The sequence below is a fragment of the Coturnix japonica genome, unplaced genomic scaffold (assembly GCF_054131305.1).
Source record: "Coturnix japonica strain WE unplaced genomic scaffold, WE-NBRP24 Scf088, whole genome shotgun sequence".
In the NCBI taxonomy this organism is placed as follows: Eukaryota; Metazoa; Chordata; class Aves; order Galliformes; family Phasianidae; genus Coturnix; species Coturnix japonica.
In genome coordinates, this window is record NW_028188991.1 from 241,933 (window position 1) to 260,511 (window position 18,579).

The 18,579-nt window shown below is 64.4% G+C and overlaps 1 protein-coding gene across 1 annotated transcript; it reads left to right on the top strand.

The window, feature by feature from the left end:
• Window positions 1-5,168: 5,168 nt before the first annotated feature.
• On the top strand, window positions 5,169-17,741 carry LMNA (lamin A/C). The gene is made up of 12 exons (XM_085534571.1): window positions 5,169-5,809; window positions 11,835-11,991; window positions 12,179-12,304; window positions 12,695-12,865; window positions 13,186-13,311; window positions 13,705-13,925; window positions 14,520-14,751; window positions 15,143-15,250; window positions 15,345-15,464; window positions 15,799-15,894; window positions 16,753-16,977; window positions 17,460-17,741. Exons 1-12 carry the CDS (start codon window positions 5,457-5,459, stop codon window positions 17,490-17,492), a joined length of 1,968 nt encoding a protein of 655 aa, XP_085390697.1. The 5' UTR covers window positions 5,169-5,456; the 3' UTR covers window positions 17,493-17,741.
• The last annotated feature ends 838 nt before the right edge of the window (window positions 17,742-18,579 follow it).

The following is an 18,579-nucleotide window of genomic DNA, read 5'->3' on the forward strand; positions in this document are numbered from 1 at the left end:
ACCCATCTGCTGCAGAACGGGTCCTGAACGGGTGCAGGCCCCAAATGGGTGCAGGTCCCTGATGGACACAGACCCCAAATGGGTGCAGGTCCCAGATGGACACAGACCCCAAATGGGGGCAGGTCCCTGATGGACACAGACCCCAAATGGGGGCAGGTCCCTGATGGACACAGACCCCAAATGGGTGCAGGTCCCAGATGGACACAGACCCCAAATGGGGGCAGGTCCCTGATGGACACAGACCCCAAATGGGGGCAGGTCCCTGATGGACACAGACCCCAAATGGGTGCAGGTCCCAGATGGACACAGACCCCAAATGGGTGCAGGTCCCTGATGGACACAGACCCCAGATGGATGTGGGTCCCGAATGGATTCAGGTCCAAAATGAATTCAGATCCTTCATGGGTGCACACTCCAGATGGGTGTAGATCCCAATTGGGTGCAGGTCCCAAGTGGGTTCATGTCCCAAATGGATGCACAACTGAAATAGGTGTGGATCCCCAATGGGTGTGAGTCACAAATAGGTCTGGATCCCAATGGGTGCAGCTCCCAGACGGGTGCCCATACAGGTTATAGACCCATGGGATGGCAGCGGGGTTGGGTTGGGGGACCTTAAAGACCATGAAACCATGGAGTGGTTGGGTTGAAGGGACCCTGAAACCCACAGATCCCCCAGCGCTGTGTTGGAAGGGCCCTTCCAGCCCCTCCATCACTCCCCAGTTCAGAGCTGGGGATGCGATGGGGGCAGCGGATGGGGCACCAACGGGTGGTTGGCCCAGCCCTGAGCTCCGGGAGCATCGGGACGATGCTCTGAGCCATAGGGGCCGTGTGGGGCCGTGTGGGGCCGTGTGGGGCCGGACGGGGCGACCCCGCTGGGTCCCTTCCAACAGGAGTTTCACCCCTCGGGATCGTCCCGTGTGCGCTGGATGTGGAGCAGGACGAGCCCTGAGCCCATGGAACCCTTCATCTTATCAGTCTAGACGTCCTCATTATCCAGATCAGTGTCTGATCCCCGGAATCCCGCTAAGCCCGGGGGGCTCACCCTGCTCCGAGGGGTGGAACATCCCGAACGGGAGCAGATCGCGGAGCCGCCGTTAATTATTAAGGGCGCTTTATCAATTACGAGTCATTACCGATGCCTTTATTACTATTATTTAATAGATCTTGTTAATTATTATTATTCATTGGCTTTAAAAGGAACGTTTCCATAGCAACGGGAAGATGGATGCTGCTTTTCAGGAGCTCCAAGTGGACCCATCTGGGATCCCCCCGGGTGGTGCTGGTGGTGCTGGTGATGCTGGTGATGCTGGTGATGCTGGTGGTGCTGGTGATGCTGGTGATGCTGGTGATGCTGGTGATGCTGGTGATGCTGGTGGTGCTGGTGATGCTGGTGATGCTGGTGATGCTGATGATGCTGATGATGCTGGTGATGCTGGTGATGCTGGTGATGCTGGTGATGCTGATGATGCTGGTGATGCTGGTGATGCTGATGGTGCTGGTGATGCTGGTGATGCTGGTGGTGCTGGTGATGCTGGTGATGCTGATGATGCTGGTGATGCTGGTGATGCTGGTGATGCTGGTGATGCTGATGATGCTGATGATGCTGGTGATGCTGGTGATGCTGGTGATGCTGATGGTGCTGGTGATGCTGGTGATGCTGGTGATGCTGGTGATGCTGGTGATGCTGGTGGTGCTGATGGTGCTGGTGATGCTGGTGATGCTGGTGGTGCTGGTGATGCTGGTGATGCTGGTGATGCTGGTGGTGCTGATGGTGCTGGTGGTGCTGGTGATGCTGGTGATGCTGGTGGTGCTGGTGATGCTGGTGATGCTGGTGGTGCTGGTGATGCTGGTGGTGCTGGTGATGCTGGTGGTGCTGGTGATGCTGGTGATGCTGGTGGTGCTGGTGATGCTGGTGGTGCTGGTGATGCTGGTGGTGCTGGTGGTGCTGGTGGTGCTGGTGATGCTGGTGATGCTGGTGATGCTGGTGGTGCTGGTGGTGCTGGTGATGCTGGTGGTGCTGGTGATGCTGGTGATGCTGGTGATGCTGGTGGTGCTGGTGATGCTGGTGATGCTGGTGGTGCTGGTGATGCTGGTGATGCTGGTGATGCTGATGGTGCTTTGGGGGGGCTGAGGCTGCACCGACATCCTCAGGATGGTGACGGCACCAGCGGTGCCACCGTGTGGACCTGACAGTGTCCAGGAGCCGCTTTGGGATGCGGATGTAGCTTCAAACCATGCAGAGCCCTCTACCATCGGTCTACTATTGATCAACTGTTGGGCAGCCATTGGCAACCATTGGTCAACTGTTGGTCTACCGTTGGACAAATGTTGGCCAACCATTGCTCAGCCGGGACCCCCAGCTCCTTCCCCGCAGACCCCCCCTCCAGCAGCTCAGCCCCTGCCCAACTTGGGCTCAGCACAAGGGGCAGCGGGTCGGGGGGGACGGAGCCCTGGTCACCCCTTGGTAGGATGGGCACAGGGAGCGGGGTGTCGGTGGAAGCCATTGGAGCTCGGGGTCGTGGTGGTCTCACGGGGACCCCGCGCTGCACAAAAGCCCCGAGAGCCCCCGGTCCGCTCCGCTGCTCCGGGAAGTGGAGGAGCACAAAAGAGGGAAGGCAGGAGGAGCCGGGGGGGCGAAGGGGCGGGGAGAGAATCCCCCCATGGGCGGCAGCGAATCCCAGCCCGGCTCCAGAGGGATCTCGAATAACGAGCGATTCATCCAGACGGATTCGATTTAATAACAAAGCGACGGGGGTCGGGATCGGGTCGGAGCCGGGCGAGGGGCCGGATCCTCGATGAGCGGACAGGAGCCGCGTGCAGTGAGGAGTGAGGGGCTCGGCCGCGGGGCTGCGCGGGGACGGGGCGGAGAACGAGGGGGTCAATGTGGGGAGGATGCGGGGCGGCCGGGCGCGGGGCGGTCCCTGCGGTGCGGCCCGTGCTGCTGGTGCCGGCCCGAACCCCCCGAGCTCCGGTTTCTGGACCCCATAGAAGCGCTGGTTCTGCTGCTCCGCCAGCCCCGCAACCTGCGCCCGGCCGGGGGCTCAGCGCCCGCATCACTTGGATCCGCGACCGGAGCGAGGAACCGGCGGGGGCCGGGCTGTGTCCGGGGGGAGGGACGAGGGGAGGAGTGCGGGAATGGGGCGGTTCTGGGCGCTGTGCGGCTTCTATGGCCCGGGGGGGAAAAGGGGACGAGCCCCTCGGTGGGGCCGCTCCGGGGACGTGGCCGTGGGGTCGTGGCACAGTTGGGTTGGGAGGGACCGTATGGAGCGTAGAACTGCGGGATCGTGACCCTATGGATCACAGTCACAGCGGGGCTGGGTTGGACGGGACCTTATGGGTCACGGAACCGCTTCGTTGGTCCCACGGCTCCCAGCACCGCGGTACCGCAGCACGGACGGGTCCCACGGCGCCCGGTATCGCGGTATCGCGGCCCCGCGCGTGGGGAGGGGGCTCACACCCGCCGTCCCAGCGCAGCCGCCCCCGCCCGGTTCCCCGCTCGGCTCCCGTTGGCCACGCGGTGCCGCTGCCGCTCGCTCCGTGGGGCCGCCCCCCATCCCCCCCCCATCCCCCCCCATCTCGTATCGCTGCCGTCAGCTCCGCGTCAGCGCGGCCGGACGTTGGGATCCCCCCAATAACAACAGGGCAAAAAAAACCCAGATCCCAAAATAGTCGCTTCGAGGGACGGGAAACCGCGGAGCGGCTCCGGGCAACGGGCAAAACAAACAGCGGCGGCAGCGGCCCGTGGGAACCGAGCGGAACCGGGACCGGAACCGGGACCGGAGCGGAACCGGGAGCGGCGCTTAAAGCCGCCACCAGCCGGAGCCTGTTCGGGCCGCTGAGAAAAACCCCAAAGGGACAGTGAGAAAAACTCCACCGGGCCCCAAAAAAAGACCCCGAGACCCAAAACCCCGATGAGGAAACACACGGAGCAAAAAACCCCACAGGGAAAACGTCCAGACACCAAAACCCCATTGAGAAAAGTCGTGAGGAGCAGAGTCTGTATTGTAGGGTCAGGGTTATGGCCAGGGCCAAGGTTACGGGTAGGGGTAGGGTTACAGGTCAGGGTTGGTTGGGGTTGGGGTCAGGGTTAGAGTCGGGGTTATAGGGTCAGGATTGGGGTTATAGTGTGAGGGTCAAGGTTAGGGTTAGAGTTGTAGGATCAAGGTCAGAGTCAAGGTAAGGGTTATGGGATCAAGGTTATAGGGTCAGTGTTAAGGTCAGGATTAGGACTAGGGTTAGAGCTATAGGGTCAGGGTTAGAGTTATAGGGCTGGGGTCAGGGGAAGGGTCATAGTGTTAGGGTTGGGGTCAGGGTTATAGGGTCGGGGTCACAGGGTCAGTGTTGGGGTTATGGGATAAGGGTGGGGGCCCCCAAGTGCCCCACAGCCGCCCCCAAATCCCACCCATATCCCACCCCACACCTTTCCCCCCAGCCCACTCCCTTCCCCCTACAATCCCGCCGCTGAGTCTCGAAGCTCGCCCCCCCCAATCGCCCCCATCGCCCCCTTTTCCTGCCCCCATCCCATTTCATCCCATTTCATCCCATTTCATCCCATCCCCCATCGGTAGCTCTGACTCACGGGGCGCGGCGCTGTTTGGGTCGCGTTGCCGCGGAGCCGCCGTGAGTCACGGGGGGGGGGGGGGGGGTGGGGTGGGGGGGCGTGTCCACATCCACGTCCATCCACACCCACGGGGGGTTCCCCGCTCCGCCCACCGCCCCGCCGGGAACAGCCCGGGATGGGGGGGGGGTGTAAGGTGGGGGGATGGGGGGGAAATGGGTGAATGAGCGGGGGGTGCTGGGGGGCACTGGGAGATACTGGGAGATACTGGGGGGTGCTGGGAGCCGGTGGGGTGGGATGCTGGGAGATGCCGGGCAGGAGATGGGGGTCGCTTGGATCCTCTGCCCCATGTTATGGGGTTCCCCGCGTGTCCGTGGGGTCTGTCGCTGTGTCACCGCCTCCCACGTGCGGACTCACTGTGGTCTCGCGTGGATCCCCCGCCCCACGCGCGTTACGGGCCCGTCCCGTCTCACACCGCGGGGCCGTGGGCGCTGCCCCCCCCCCCCCGGCGGCCCCACGCGGTGACGCAGCGCGATCCCCGCCCCCCGGGGTGGGATTCCCCGCCCCTCCGTCCTCCCCCCCCGGTTCCCCCCCCCCCCCCCCCGTATAATCGCCGCTCTCCGCCGCGCCGCTCAGTGCCGGCACTGGGTGGGACCCCACGCGTGACGCCGCGCTCCTCCGTGGGATCCCCGCTCTCCTCCGCCGCGACCCCCGCGTCCCGTCTCCGCCGCCCGGTGACCCGGGGTCGCCCCTCGTTGCCGCTCCGACCCGCCCCGTTCTCCCGCTGCTCCCGGTTGTTCTTTACCCCCCGCTGACCCCCGACGTCTCCTCCGCCCGCTCCCCCCCGGAACCTCGGAGCCCCGCGGCCCCGTTCGTGCCACCCGCCGACGGAGCCGCCATGGCCACCCCGGCCCAAAGGAGAAGCGGCCGCAGCGGCGGCGCCCAGGGGACCCCCCTGTCCCCCACCCGCATCACTCGGCTGCAGGAGAAGGAGGATCTGCAGGAGCTCAACGACCGGCTGGCCGTGTACATCGACAAGGTGCGATCCCTGGAGCTGGAGAACGCGGGGCTGCGGCTCCGCATCACCGAGTCCGAGGAGGTGGTGAGCCGGGAGGTGTCGGGCATCAAGGCCGCCTACGAGGCCGAGCTGGCGGACGCCAGGAAGACGCTGGACTCGGTGGCGAAGGAGCGAGCGAGGCTGCAGCTGGAGCTGAGCAAAGTGCGGGAGGAGCACAAGGAGCTGAAGGCCAGGTGGGAAATGGGGGATAGTGGGGGGCGATGGGGGGTGTGGGGTGGGAAATGGGGGGATGTGGGGTGAGTTATGGGGGGATGTGGGGTGGGAAATGGGGGGCTATGGGGCGATGGGGGGATGTGGGGTGAGTTATGGGGGGCTGTGGGGCGATGCGGGGGCGTTGGGAGCCCGAATGTGTGGGGCGGAGTTGGGTTCTGGGGGCTGCGATGCTGCCGGACCGACGGGGCGGCTGCGGGACCCGCTGGGCTCCAATGGGGCTCCGTCCCATAGCGCTGCGCTGTGGGGTGTTGGCGTCCCGGCCCCGCAACGTTTGGGGTCTCAATCTATGGGGTGCGCCGTGGGGCGCCGCGTTGCAGCGGGGCCGGGACCCACAGGGACGCGCCGTGGGGTGTTGGGTTCCCACCCCGCAGCGCTGGGGCTCTGGATGTGGGGACGGGACGGCGGGTGTCGGGTTATGGGGCTGAGGTGTGTGGGGCGGGCTGTGGGTTCGCAGCGGGGCCGGGACCCATAGAGACTCGCTGTAGGGCGTTGGCTTCGCAGCCCGGTGGCATTTGGAGCCGAACCCGTCGGGTGGGTCGTGGGGCAGCGGGTTCCCGTGGGGCCGGGACCTGAAGGTGACAGCGGTGCGGCCCCATAGGGCAGGGCTGTGGGGCGCTGGGTTCTCAGTGGGGCCGGGGCCCATAGAGCCGCTGTGCGGGGCGTTCCCAGCCCCACGGCACTGGGCACAGCGGGGTGTTGGGGGGGTCCCGAGGGGCGCTGGTTTCCTAAGGGCTGTGCCGTCCGTGGGGACGCTCTGTGGGGCCGGAGCCTCAGGGCGGCTCTATGGGCACAGCGCTCCCGGCCCCACAGATCCTCGCAGTGGGGCAGGAGCTGCCGCCCCCCCCCGTCCCGTCCCACAGTTCTCCGCTCCGCTCCGCCTCGACCCCCCCCCGCTCCGCCCCGCTCCGCGTCCCCCGCTGCCACGTCCCGGCGCCGCTGCGGGTCCCGTGGGTTCCCCCCCCCCCGGGACGCGGAGCCCCACGGATTCTATGGGCCCAACGCTCCGCCGTCCCCAGACCCCACACCCGCCCCATAGATCCCACGTTCCCGGGGGGGCAGTTCCGGTTCTGTGGCTTTTGGGGTCGCGGTTTCGGGGCCGTATTTGGCGGTTGTGGTTTCTAAAAGGAAACGTGCCAAAACTCCTATAGGAGACCCCATAAGTGTGGGGCTGAGGTCCTTTAAGGACCCCAAACAATGTATGGGGCGGAGGTCCCTCCTGTCCCGCTGTCTGTGGGTATCTCCGGCCCCGCAGCCGGTTGTGCTGCGTTATCGGCCCCACCAGAGCACGGGGTGTGGGGCGGCTGCGTGCTATGGGGCGGCTGTGGGGCCGGCTGTGCTGCTTTGGGGCTGCCCATGGTGCTCTCCTTGGGGGTTCCCCATAGCTCAGCTTTTGGGGTCCCCATCGTGCCGTTCTCACAGACCCTATAAGCGATTTTGGGGTCCCGGTGGTGCCCCCCTGGTGTCCTCATATTCCTCTTTTTGGGGTCCCCCATAGCGCAGTTCTGGGCTCCTCATGCTGCGGTTTTGGGGTCCCACGGAGCCTTTTAGGGCCGCCCCCAGCGGAGCCGCCTGGCCGGGCGCTGCGTCCCCAAACCCAATTACGGGGCCAATTAAACCCCATTAACGGGCAGCAGAGCTCAGCGCCGCCCTAATGAGGAAACGCCGCCTCCTTCCCCCCCTCGGAGTTAATGAGGGGTCTGGGGGGGCGCCCCCCCCCCGGCAGCTTTGTGTGTGTGTGTGTGTGTGTGTGTGTGGGGTTGTGGGGCCGCCCCATTGATCCGTGGGGTTGGGAGCGTCCGTGTGTGTGTGTGTGTGTGCCCCCCCCACCCCCCAAGGGCTGTTTTGCATAGGGACAAAGGGGGGGGGGGGGCACAAAGGGACCCACAGCCCCACCCCATAACCGCGCTGTGGGGGGGGGGGGACCCGTCCTGTGTGTGGGGACAGATATGGGGGGAGGAGGAAACCCTGCCCCGTCTGCCGCCCCATAATGGGGATCTGTGAGCAGCGATGGGGGGGGGGGGCAGCATCGGGATGGGGACAGTGTTGGCACCAGGACGGGTTTGGGGTCAGGGGGGGTTTGGGGTCCGGATGGGGCTGGTGTGGGGACAGCGCTGGGATGGGCTCAGCTTTGGGGTGGGTGCAGCACCAGAGTCATATTGGCACCGTATGGCCCTGGAACGGAAAGTGCTTTGGGACGGGGATGGGATGGGGCCGGCCCCACAGCTGGGATGGGGCTGGCAATGGGGATGGCTGTGGGATGGGGTTGGCAATGGGGCTGGGATGGGGCCGGCTGTGGGAAGGGGCCGGCTTTGGCTCTGGGCCGGCTGTAGGACGGGGTTGGCAGCGGGGCCGGCTGTAGGATGGGGCTGTGCGCGGTGCTGGGCGGCGCTGGCAGCGGAGCTGTGGGGTGGCAGTCATCGCTCAGGAACGCAGCGCGTCCCGGCCTGCCCCACAGCCCCCATAGCAGCCCCACAGCCCCCACTGCAGCCCCACAGCCCCCACTGCAGCCCCACAGCCCCCATAGCAGCCCCACAGCCCCCACTGCAGCCCCACAGCCCCCACTGCAGCCCCATGGCAGCCCCATGGCTGTGTGTGTATGGGGGGGTCCTGGGGTCATCCCACTGTGTGCCCCCCCAGCCCCCTCAGTGCAGTTTGTTCCCCTATGGGCCCCTCATTGCCACAATAGGGCCGGGTGCCCCCCACGCTGCCCCCCATCGGCCCCTCCCCCGCCCCACAGGTGCACCGTGCCCCACACAAACCCCTCATTGTGGATTTAGGGCCGGGTGCCCCCCCTGCCCCCCCCCACCCCACAGGTGCAGTTGTGGGGACGGAGGGTTGGCAGCGCAGACAGTGGGGACAAAGTCCTTCAACGGCCCCACAGGGCGTGGGCGGCCCCACTGCCCCACACAGCCCCGCTATGGGGCAGCACTTGGTCCCCATGGGCGGCCCCGTGCAGCTGTGGGGCTGTGCTCTATGGGGCTGTGGGGCTGTTGTGCTCTATGGGGCTGTTGTGCTCTATGGGGCTGTGGGGCTGTTGTGCTCTATGGGGCTGTTGTGCTCTATGGGGCCGTGGGGCTGTTGTGCTCTATGGGGCTGTTGTGCTCTATGGGGCTGCAGTGCTGCCCTGTTTGCTCACTGTGGCACTGCCAACCTTTGGACCGACCCACCATCTGTGGGGCTGCCAACCCGGCCCTGCTTTACCCACCCCACAGCGCTATGGGGCTGCGTGTGGGGCGAGCAAAGGGCGCTGCATTGGTGCCATGGCAGCCATCCCTCCCTCCATCCCCCCCATCTCCCCCCCATCCTCTCCATGACTCAACTCTTATTTAACTCCGTTTATAATTAACTTGGTTTGTAGGGCCGCCCTTCAGCCCCCGCTGCCATGGGTCCGATTCAGCCCCGTCCTTCCACCTCCAGGCCCCAAACCCCACAGCTCTGCCCCACATCCCACAGCCATACCCCAAACCCAAAGCCCCAAACCCCACAGCTGTACCCCAAACCTACACCCCAAACCCCACAGCTCTGCCCCAAACCCACACCCCACATCCCTCCCCAATAATCCCACAGCTCTGCCCCACACCCCAGATGTTCCCAGCCCCGATCTTGGCTCCCTGCCCCACATCCCGTTGCTCTGCCCCGTTGCTGCAGGGGATGTGAGTTGGGATTTCCATTCGTGTGGCTGGGATGAGTCACGCGGGGGCTGTGGGGGGGTTGTGGGGGGGCTGTGGGTTGTTGGCTGTTGGTCGCTCTCTGCTCCATGTAGTTTGGCCGCCATAGGGACAGCACTAATGAACCCACTATGGGGCGGCTGTGGGGGCTGCAGGGGGTGGGAATGGCTGAGATGGGGAACCACAAAACCCCAAATGGCCCCAAATGGCCCCAATGGCCCCAATGGCCCCAATGGCCCCAGCCCCGACACCCTCCAACCCCAACATCCCATTGACCCCAATGTCCCATTGATTGACCTCAGCATCTCCCAGCCCTGATGTCCCATGGACCCCAACGTCCCACAGCCCCAATGTCCCATTGATCCCAATATCCCACAGCCCCAATGTCCCATTGATCCCAATATCCCATGGCCCCGATGTCCCATTGACCTCAATGTCCCACAGCCCCGATGTCCCATTGACCTCAATGTCCCATTGACCCCAATATCTCACCCCCCCCGTCCCCATTGTCCCCCATCCGCCCCACATGGATCACGGTCCCATTTTGGGGACCCTTTTCCCCCCGTTTCCCCGCTGTGGGTCCCTTCGTACTGAGCATTAATGGGGCTGAGTCAGCCGGGCCAGGAGCGGCTCCGCCGCATTCCCGGTGCGGAGCTCCGGGTTCCCAGCAACGCCCGTGGGGTGCGGGGATGTGGGGCGGGATGTGGGGCGGGATGTGGGGCGGGATGTGGGGCGGGGGGGGGGATCCAGGAGGGGTGGGATGGGGATGATGGGGGTGGGATGGGGGTGGTTTTGGGGCTGGGTTTGGGGCTGGGTTTGGGGCTGGGTTTGGGGGGCTCCCATCGGCAGCTCCCTGAGCTCAGTCCGTTCGTGGCTCCCTTTGCCCCCCCCCCCCCCTCCCGGCTCCGGTTCCAAGTTTCCATTTACGTCGTTGCGGTTTTTGGGGCCGTTTGGCCCAAATCCGCCTTTTTTTTTTCCTCCTCTTCCCCCCGCGCTCAAAATCCAACTTTCGTGGGGCCCCTTTTGCCCTTTTTTCCCCTCATTTTTCCCCTCTCGGAGCCCAGCGCCGACCCAGCTCTGTCATCTATGGGGTCCCATTCTATGATCAATGGGGTCCTTCCTGCCCACCCCATTCTCTGCCCCGCGGTCCCCCTCCATTGCCGTATCCCATATCCATTATCCCATATCCCATATACCCCATATATCCCATATACCCCATATCCCATATATCCCATATATCCCATATCCCATACATCCCATACATCCCATATATCCCATATCCCATATATCCCATATATCCCATACATCCCATATATCCCATATATCCCATATCCCATACATCCCATACATCCCTTCTCCCTTCTCCCCTCTCTCCCCGCCCCCCCCGTTCCCGTCCCGTGGCTCCGTTCCCCGCCCCCCCCGCGCGTTGTTCCGCCGTGACTCATTGATTCATTGGCAGCGGCCGCGGGGGGGCGGGGGGAGCCCGAGGGGCGACGGGCGGGATGGGGGGGGGGTATATATACATATATAGACACATACATATACACATACACACATACATATATACACATGGGGGGGTTATACACATACACACACACACACGGGGGTGGGGGGGGGGCGACGTGGGGCCGAGATCGGGCGGTTCTTCTTATGGACGGCACCGAAATAGCGCGGGGGGGGGGGGGGGGGTCGGATCGGGTTCCACCGCGGGGCGGGACCGGGATGACAGCGGGGGGGGGGGGACATAGATGGGGGGGGACACGGGGGGACGCCGGGGGGATGGAAAGGGGCGGGGGGGCGGTTATGGGGCGGTTATGGGGCTGTTATAGGGCTGTTATGGGGCCGTTATGGGGCTGTCATGGGGCGGTTATAGGGTTATTGTGGGGCGGTTGTAGGACCGTTATAGGGCGGTTATGGGGCCGTTATGGGGCTGTTATAGGGCCGTTATAGGGCGGTTATGGCGCTCTTATGGGGCTCTTATAGGGCTGTTATAGGGTGGTTATGGGGCTGTTATGGGGCCGTTATAGGGCGGTTATGGGGCGGTTATAGGGCTGTTATAGGGCCGTTATAGGGCGGTTATGGTGCTCTTATGGGGCTCTTATGTGGTTCTTATGTGACCGCCGGGCGAGGTTTCTCCGCCGTGGGCCGTTGGCCGGGCGGGGCGGAGCGGCGCCACCTCCGGCCACCAGGGGGCGCTGTCGGCATCGGCGCGGCCGCCTCTTCCGGTCTGGAGGCGCCCGCTTCCGCTCGGGGCGCCATCATGGCCGCCCCCATCGTGGATCCCGTTGTGACCGTTCCGGTCCGTTTGTCCGCCCAGGAACGCCAAGAAAGAGGCGGATCTGCTGGCGGCGCAGACGCGGCTCAAGGACCTGGAGGCGCTGCTCAACTCCAAGGAGGCCGCGCTCAGCACCGCGCTGGGCGAGAAGAGGAACATGGAGAACGAAGTGCGGGAGCTGCGCGGGCACGTGGCCAAGGTCAGGGGGCGGGGCCAAACGAGTGTGGGCGTGGTCAAAGGGTTATGGGCGGAGCTTCGTGATAGTGGGCGGGGCTTGTGGCTGTGGGCGGGGCTTCGGGTTGTGGGCGGGGCTTCGTGCACGTGTCGCCGCAGCGTCCCGGTCCCGGTCCCGGTTCCGACCCGGTTCTGATCCGGTTCCGTTGCAGCTGGAGGCGGCGCTGGGGGAGGCGAAGAAGCAGCTGCAGGACGAGATGCTGCGCAGGGTGGACGCCGAGAACCGGCTGCAGACGCTGAAGGAGGAGCTGGAGTTCCAGAAGAACATCTACAGCGAGGTCAGGGCTCCAGCTGACCCACAAGTGGTGCCGTGTGCCCCCAAAGTGACCCCATGTGCCCCACAAGTGACTCTCTGTGCCCCACAAGTGATGCCATGTGTCCCCAAGCAGCACCATGTGCCCCACAAGTGACTCTCTGTGCCCCACAAGTGATGCCATGTGCCCCCCAAGTGGCTCCTTATGTCCCCCAAGTGACCCTGTGTGCCCCCCAAGCCGCTCCTTGTACCCCCCAAGTGACTCTCTGTGCCCCCCAAGTGACCCCATCTGCCCCCATCTGCCCCCATGTGCCCCCCAAGTGACCCCATGTGCCCCCCATGTGCCCCCCAAGTGACCCCATGTGCCCCCAAGTGACCCCATGTGCCCCCCAAGTGACCCCTTTCCCCCCCCCAGGAGCTGCGTGAGACCAAACGCCGCCACGAGACGCGTCTGGTTGAGATCGACAACGGGCGGCAGCAGGAATTCGAGAGCAAATTGGCCGAAGCGCTGCAGGACCTGAGGAGGCAGCACGAGAACCAGATCCAGCAATACAGGGAGGAGCTGGAGAAGACTTATGGGGCCAAAGTGAGAGCGGGGGGACGGGAATGGGGGGGGAGGGAGCTATGGGGGGTGTGGGGCTGGAGAGGGGCACAGCTGTGGGGCTTGTGGGGCTGGGGGTTGATGTCTGAGCTCTGGGGGCTGTGGGGAGGGCAAAGGGGCGGCCATGGGGCTGTAGGGCAGGGAAGGGCTCAGCTTAACCCCGAGCTGCCCCAACTCTGATCCCAACCCAAACAGTGACCTGAGCTGACCCCAGTCCAGACCCCTCCCCTATTGCTGACCCCCACTCCCCCTTGACCTTAACCCTTAACCCTTAACCCTGCCCCCTGCTCTGCCCCCCGTCCCAGCTGGAGAACGCCAAGCAGTCGGCGGAGCGGAACAGCAACATGGCGGGCGCTGCCCACGAGGAGCTGCACCAGACACGGATCCGCCTCGACAGCCTGAGCACGGAGCTCAGCCAGCTGCAGAAACAGGTGGGCTGCAAACGGGGACCCCCAACCACAGCCCCACAAACACCCCCAGCCCCAAAACACCCCCAGCCCCACAAACACCCCCAGCCCCACAAACACCCCCAGCCCCACACACACCCCCAGCCCCACACATACCCCCAGCCCCACAAACACCCCCAGCCCCACACACACCCCCAGCCCCACAAACACCCCCAGCCCCACACACACCCCCAGCCCCACACACACCCCAGCCCCACACACACCCCCAGCCCCACACACACCCCTTGTGGGGTTGCTCCCACCACCCCCTCCCAACTCACCCCCCCCCCGATGGTCTCCCACCCCAGCCCTTGTGGGTCTCCCCCCCCCCCTGTCCCCTTTGGGGTCCCCCCCTGACCCCCTCCCCATTGTCCCCAGTTGGCCGCCAAGGAGGCGAAGCTGCGGGAGCTGGAGGAGGCGCTGGGCCGGGAGCGGGAGGGGGGACGGCGGCTGCTGGCGGACAAGGAGCGAGAGATGGCGGAGATGAGGGCGCGGATGCAGCAGCAGCTGGACGAGTATCAGGAGCTGCTGGACATTAAACTGGCGCTGGACATGGAGATCAACGCGTACCGCAAACTGCTGGAGGGCGAGGAGGAGCGGTGGGTGCGGGGGGGCTGCAATGACCCGTCTGTAACCTTGAGCCTGTAACCCCAACCCTGTAACCCCATCCTTATAACCCCCTCCTTGTAATCCCATCCCTTTAACCCCATCCCTTTAACCCCGTCCCTATAACCTCATCCCCGTAACCCCCCTTCTTATAACCCCGTCCTTGTAACCCTGTCCCTGTAACCCCCCACCTTACAACCCCCTCCATGTAACCTCATCCTTATAACCCCGTCCCTTTAACCCCCCCCCCGTAACCCCCCTCCCATGCCCCCCTCCTTGTGCCCCTCCTCATCCCCCCTTTCCCCCCCCCACTTTGTGCCCCCCTCCCTCCTTGTGCCCCCTCTCCCCCCCTCCCCCTTTTTCTGCCCCCTCGTGTCCTCCCCCTTCTGCCCCATTTTCCCTCCCCCCTCTTTGTGTCCTCTCTCCCCCCCCTTTATCTCCCCCCTCCCCTTCCACCCCCCCCACCTTTTCCCCCCCTCACCCCCTTTTTGTTCCCTCCATCCCCTCTTTGTGTGTCCTCCCTCCCCCCCAACTCCTCCCCTGCCCCTTCCCCCCTCTGTCCCCCCTCACCCCTTTGTCCCCCCCAGGCTCCGTCTGTCCCCCAGTCCATCCTCCCAACGCGGCTCCGCTCGCGGTTCTGGGCTGCACCATCCGGGTCAGGGTTCGGCCAAGAAGCGGCGCCTGGAGGACGGGGACGGACGCGACGGACGCGAGGGTCGAACCAGCTTCTCCCACCACGCGAGAACCAGCGGCAGAGTGGGAGTGGAGGAGGTGGATCTGGACGGGAGGTTCGTGCGGCTGAGGAACAAATCCAACGAGGTGAGGGGGGGGGTCTGGGGGGGGGGGTGGGGGTTCCCTGGGGGGTCCTGGCCCCACAGATGTGGGATGAGGACGTTGGTTTCCTCCTTGTGGGGTGGGGAGGGGGGGGGTTATATCTGGGGGGTCCCTGTGCCATGTAGCCCCGTGGATGGGGGGGGACATTGAGTCCCTCCTTCTGTGTGTGTGTGTGTGTGTATGGACAGGGTGTGTATGGATGGGATGTGTATAGATGGGGTGTGTATGGATGGGGTGTGTATGGATGGGGTGTGTATGGATGGGGTGTGTATGGACGGGGTGTGTATGGATGGGGTGTGTATAGATGGGGTGTGTATGGTTGGGGGTCCCGCCCCCCCAGCCCCCAGCCGTGCTGATCCCATTCCCCCCCCCCCAGGACCAGTCCCTGGGCAGCTGGCAGGTGAAGCGTCAGAACGGGGACGACCCCCCCCTCACTTATCGCTTCCCCCCGAAGTTCACGCTGAAGGCGGGTCAGGCCGTCACGGTGAGTGATGGGGGGGGGGGGGCATGTGGTTCTGCATCCCCCCCACATCAATCAAGGCGTCACTGAGCTCCGTGCTGTTCCCCCCCCCCCATAGATCTGGGCCTCGGGGGCCGGCGCGACCCACAGCCCCCCCAGCGACGTGGTGTGGAAAGCTCAGAGCACGTGGGGCACCGGGGACAGCCTGCGCACAGCCCTCATCAACTCCAATGGAGAGGTGGGGGGGCATGGGATGAACACAGCCTGAACCTGACCCCAACCCTGACCCCAAACCTGACCCCAACCCCAACATCAGCCCCAATTCCAGCCCCGATCCTGACCCCCAACCTTGACCCCAACCACATCCCAGCCCTGACCCCCAACCCCACTGTGCCCCAACCCCGACCCCAACCCCAGTATCCACCCCAGCTCCAACCCCAACCCTCCCCCTGACCCCACTCCTGACCCCACTCCTGACCCCAGCCCTGACCCCGGCCCCAATCCCAGCCCTGACCCCCCCCTGACCCCACTCAGCCCCATCCTGCCCCCCCCATGTCATGGTGTCCATACAGGAGGTGGCCATGCGCAAGTTGGTTCGCACCGTCATCATCAATGACGATGAGGATGAGGAGGACGATGAAGTCAGCGTCCATCACCGCCACCACCACGTGAGTGAGCACAGCTGGGCACCGTCAGCCACTGCTGGGCGCTATGGGGCGCTATGGGGCACCCTCGGCTGCTGTGGGGCGCTATCAGATGCTATCAGACACTACTGGGAGCTATGGGGGGTATTACTGGGCACCAGGGGGGCGCTATTGGGTGCTATGGGGTATTTATTATTATTGGGCACTAGGGGGCGCTATCGGGAGCTGTTGGGCGATTGGGGGCGCTGTGGGGTATTTATTATTGGGCACTAGGGGGCGCTATTGGGCATTAGGGGGCGTTATGGGGCACCACTGGGCGCTATGGGGTGTTATGGGGTGTTATGGGGCACTATGGGGTGTTATGGGCACTATGGGGTGTTATGGGGCACTGTGGGGTGTTATGGGGCGCTATGGGGTGTTATGGGGCGCTATGGGGTGTTATGGGGCACTGTCAGTTGTTATGGGGCACTATGGGGTGTTATGGGGCGCTATGGGCTGTTATGGGGCACTATGGGGTGTTATGGGGCGCCATGGGTTGTTATGGGGCGCTATGGGGTGTTATGGGGCACTATGGGCTGTTATGGGCACTATGGGGTGTTATGGGGCACTATGGGTGTTATGGGGCGCCATGGGGTGTTATGGGGCACTATGGCTGTTATGGGGCACTATGGCTGTTATGGGGCACTATGGGCTGTTATGGGGCGCTATGGGCTGTTATGGGGCACTGTCAGTTGTTATGGGGCACTATGGGCTGTTATGGGCTGTTATGGGGCGCTATGGGCTGTTATGGGGCACTATGGCTGTTATGGGGCGCTATGGGTTGTTATGGGGCGCTATGGGTCCCGTTCATTGCCCCCCTCTGACCCCCACCCCCGCCCTCAGTCCGGCTGCAGCGGCTCCGCGGACCCGGCCGAGTACAACCTCCGTTCGCGCACGGTTCTGTGCGGGAGCTGCGGGCAGCCGGCGGATAAAGGCGCCGCCGTGTCATCGTCATCGTCCAGCTCCACCGTGACCGTGAGCCGCGGGTACCGCAGCGCCGGGGGGGGGCTGGGCGAGGGGCTGCTCGGCCGCTCCTACGTCATGGGGGGAGCCGGACCCAGGAGACAGGTGAGGGGGGGGGAGTGGGGGGGGGCGGTAATGGGGGGGGGGGTGGTAATGGGAGGGGGCGGTGATGGGGGGAGTGTTGGGGGGGGGAGTTGGTGACAGGGGGGGGGGTTATGGGGGGGGGCAGGGAGCGCCGGTCTGTCCTCAGCATCCAGTGACACGGCGCCCCCTGCCCCCACCCCCCCACTGCCCCCCATCCCCTGCCCTGTCCTCCTGTCCCTGCTGACCCTATTACTGCCCCTATTACTGTCCCTATTCATGTCCCTATTACTGTCCCTATCTCTGTCCCCCCACGTCCCCCTCCATCCCTTCTATCCCTTCTCCCATCCCTTCTATCCCACCTTTTGCCCCCCCATCCCCCCCTGCTGCCCCCATTTATTCCCCCATTTATTTCCCCATTGTCCCCATTGCTGCCCCCATTAATTTCCCCATTGCTGTCCCACCTCCCGCCCCATTTACCCCCTATTTTCCCCCTTTCCCCACAGGCTCCGCCCCCTCAGGGCTGTTCCATTATGTAACGCAGCCCCCCCCACACTCCGGCTGTTGCCCCCCCCCCTCCCCCCCAGCCGGGACCCCTCCCCATTTTGGGCTCATTTCCTCCCAAAGAAGCTCAAACCAAAGACGCTTTTTTTTGTTCTTTTTTTCTATGGGCAATTTTTGTACGGAGCCGAATTCCCTCATTTTGTGAAGGGAAAAACGAGACTCGATTTCTAACCCCCCCCCCATAAAAAAACAAAGCAATGAATTAAAGCTTTGCTGCTCCCGGATCCATTGTTATATATAGGAAATAAAGGCTGAGATAAAGGCTGGAATAAAGGCTGAATTTCAGGCTGAATTTCAGGCTGTGCTGGAGGCAGCAGCTGCTTTTTGGGGGGGGGGTTTCAGCCATTTTAGGGTCTCTGGGTGCCCCCCCCCCGCCCTTTTTGGTGCCTTTGGATCCCCCCCCCCCCTCCTGGGCGGGTATTTTTGGGGGTCTCCGGGTCCCCCCCCCCCATTTGGGGCTGTTTTTGGGGGGTCTCCAGGTGAACCCCCCCCATTGGGGGCTGTTCTGGGGGGGCTCCCTGTCCCTCCCCCCCCGTGGGAGCATTTTGGGGCTCCATTTTCCTCCCCCCATTTTCCTGGGGGTGTTTTTGGGCAGCTCTGCATCCCCCCCCCTCCCCTCGGGGGCCATTTTGGGGGGATTTCAGGTCCCCCCCCCCCGGGGCCACTTTTGGGGGCCATTTTTTGGGGGTCCTCATTCCCCCCCCCCCCTTGGGGGCATTTTTGGGCAGCTCTGGGTCCCCCCCCCCCCCTTTTCCCCATTCAAACCCCCCCCACCCCCCTGCCCGCCCCCCCCGGTGCTGCTTTTCCATTCAGGTTTTCCAGTTGTGCCTTAAACGGGAGCAGCTCAGTGGGACGGCACGGACCCCAACGGGACCCCAATGGGATGATAATGGGACCCCAACGGGACGATAATGGGACCCCAATGGGACGCCGATGGGACCCCTGGACGCACAGTGTGACCCCGGGGGGGCAGCGGGACCCCCATCACCCTGATGTGACCCCAGATCCCATGTGGGGCAGCGCTGGTTCCTTGTTGGGGGTTGGGGGTCGCTGCCCCCCCCA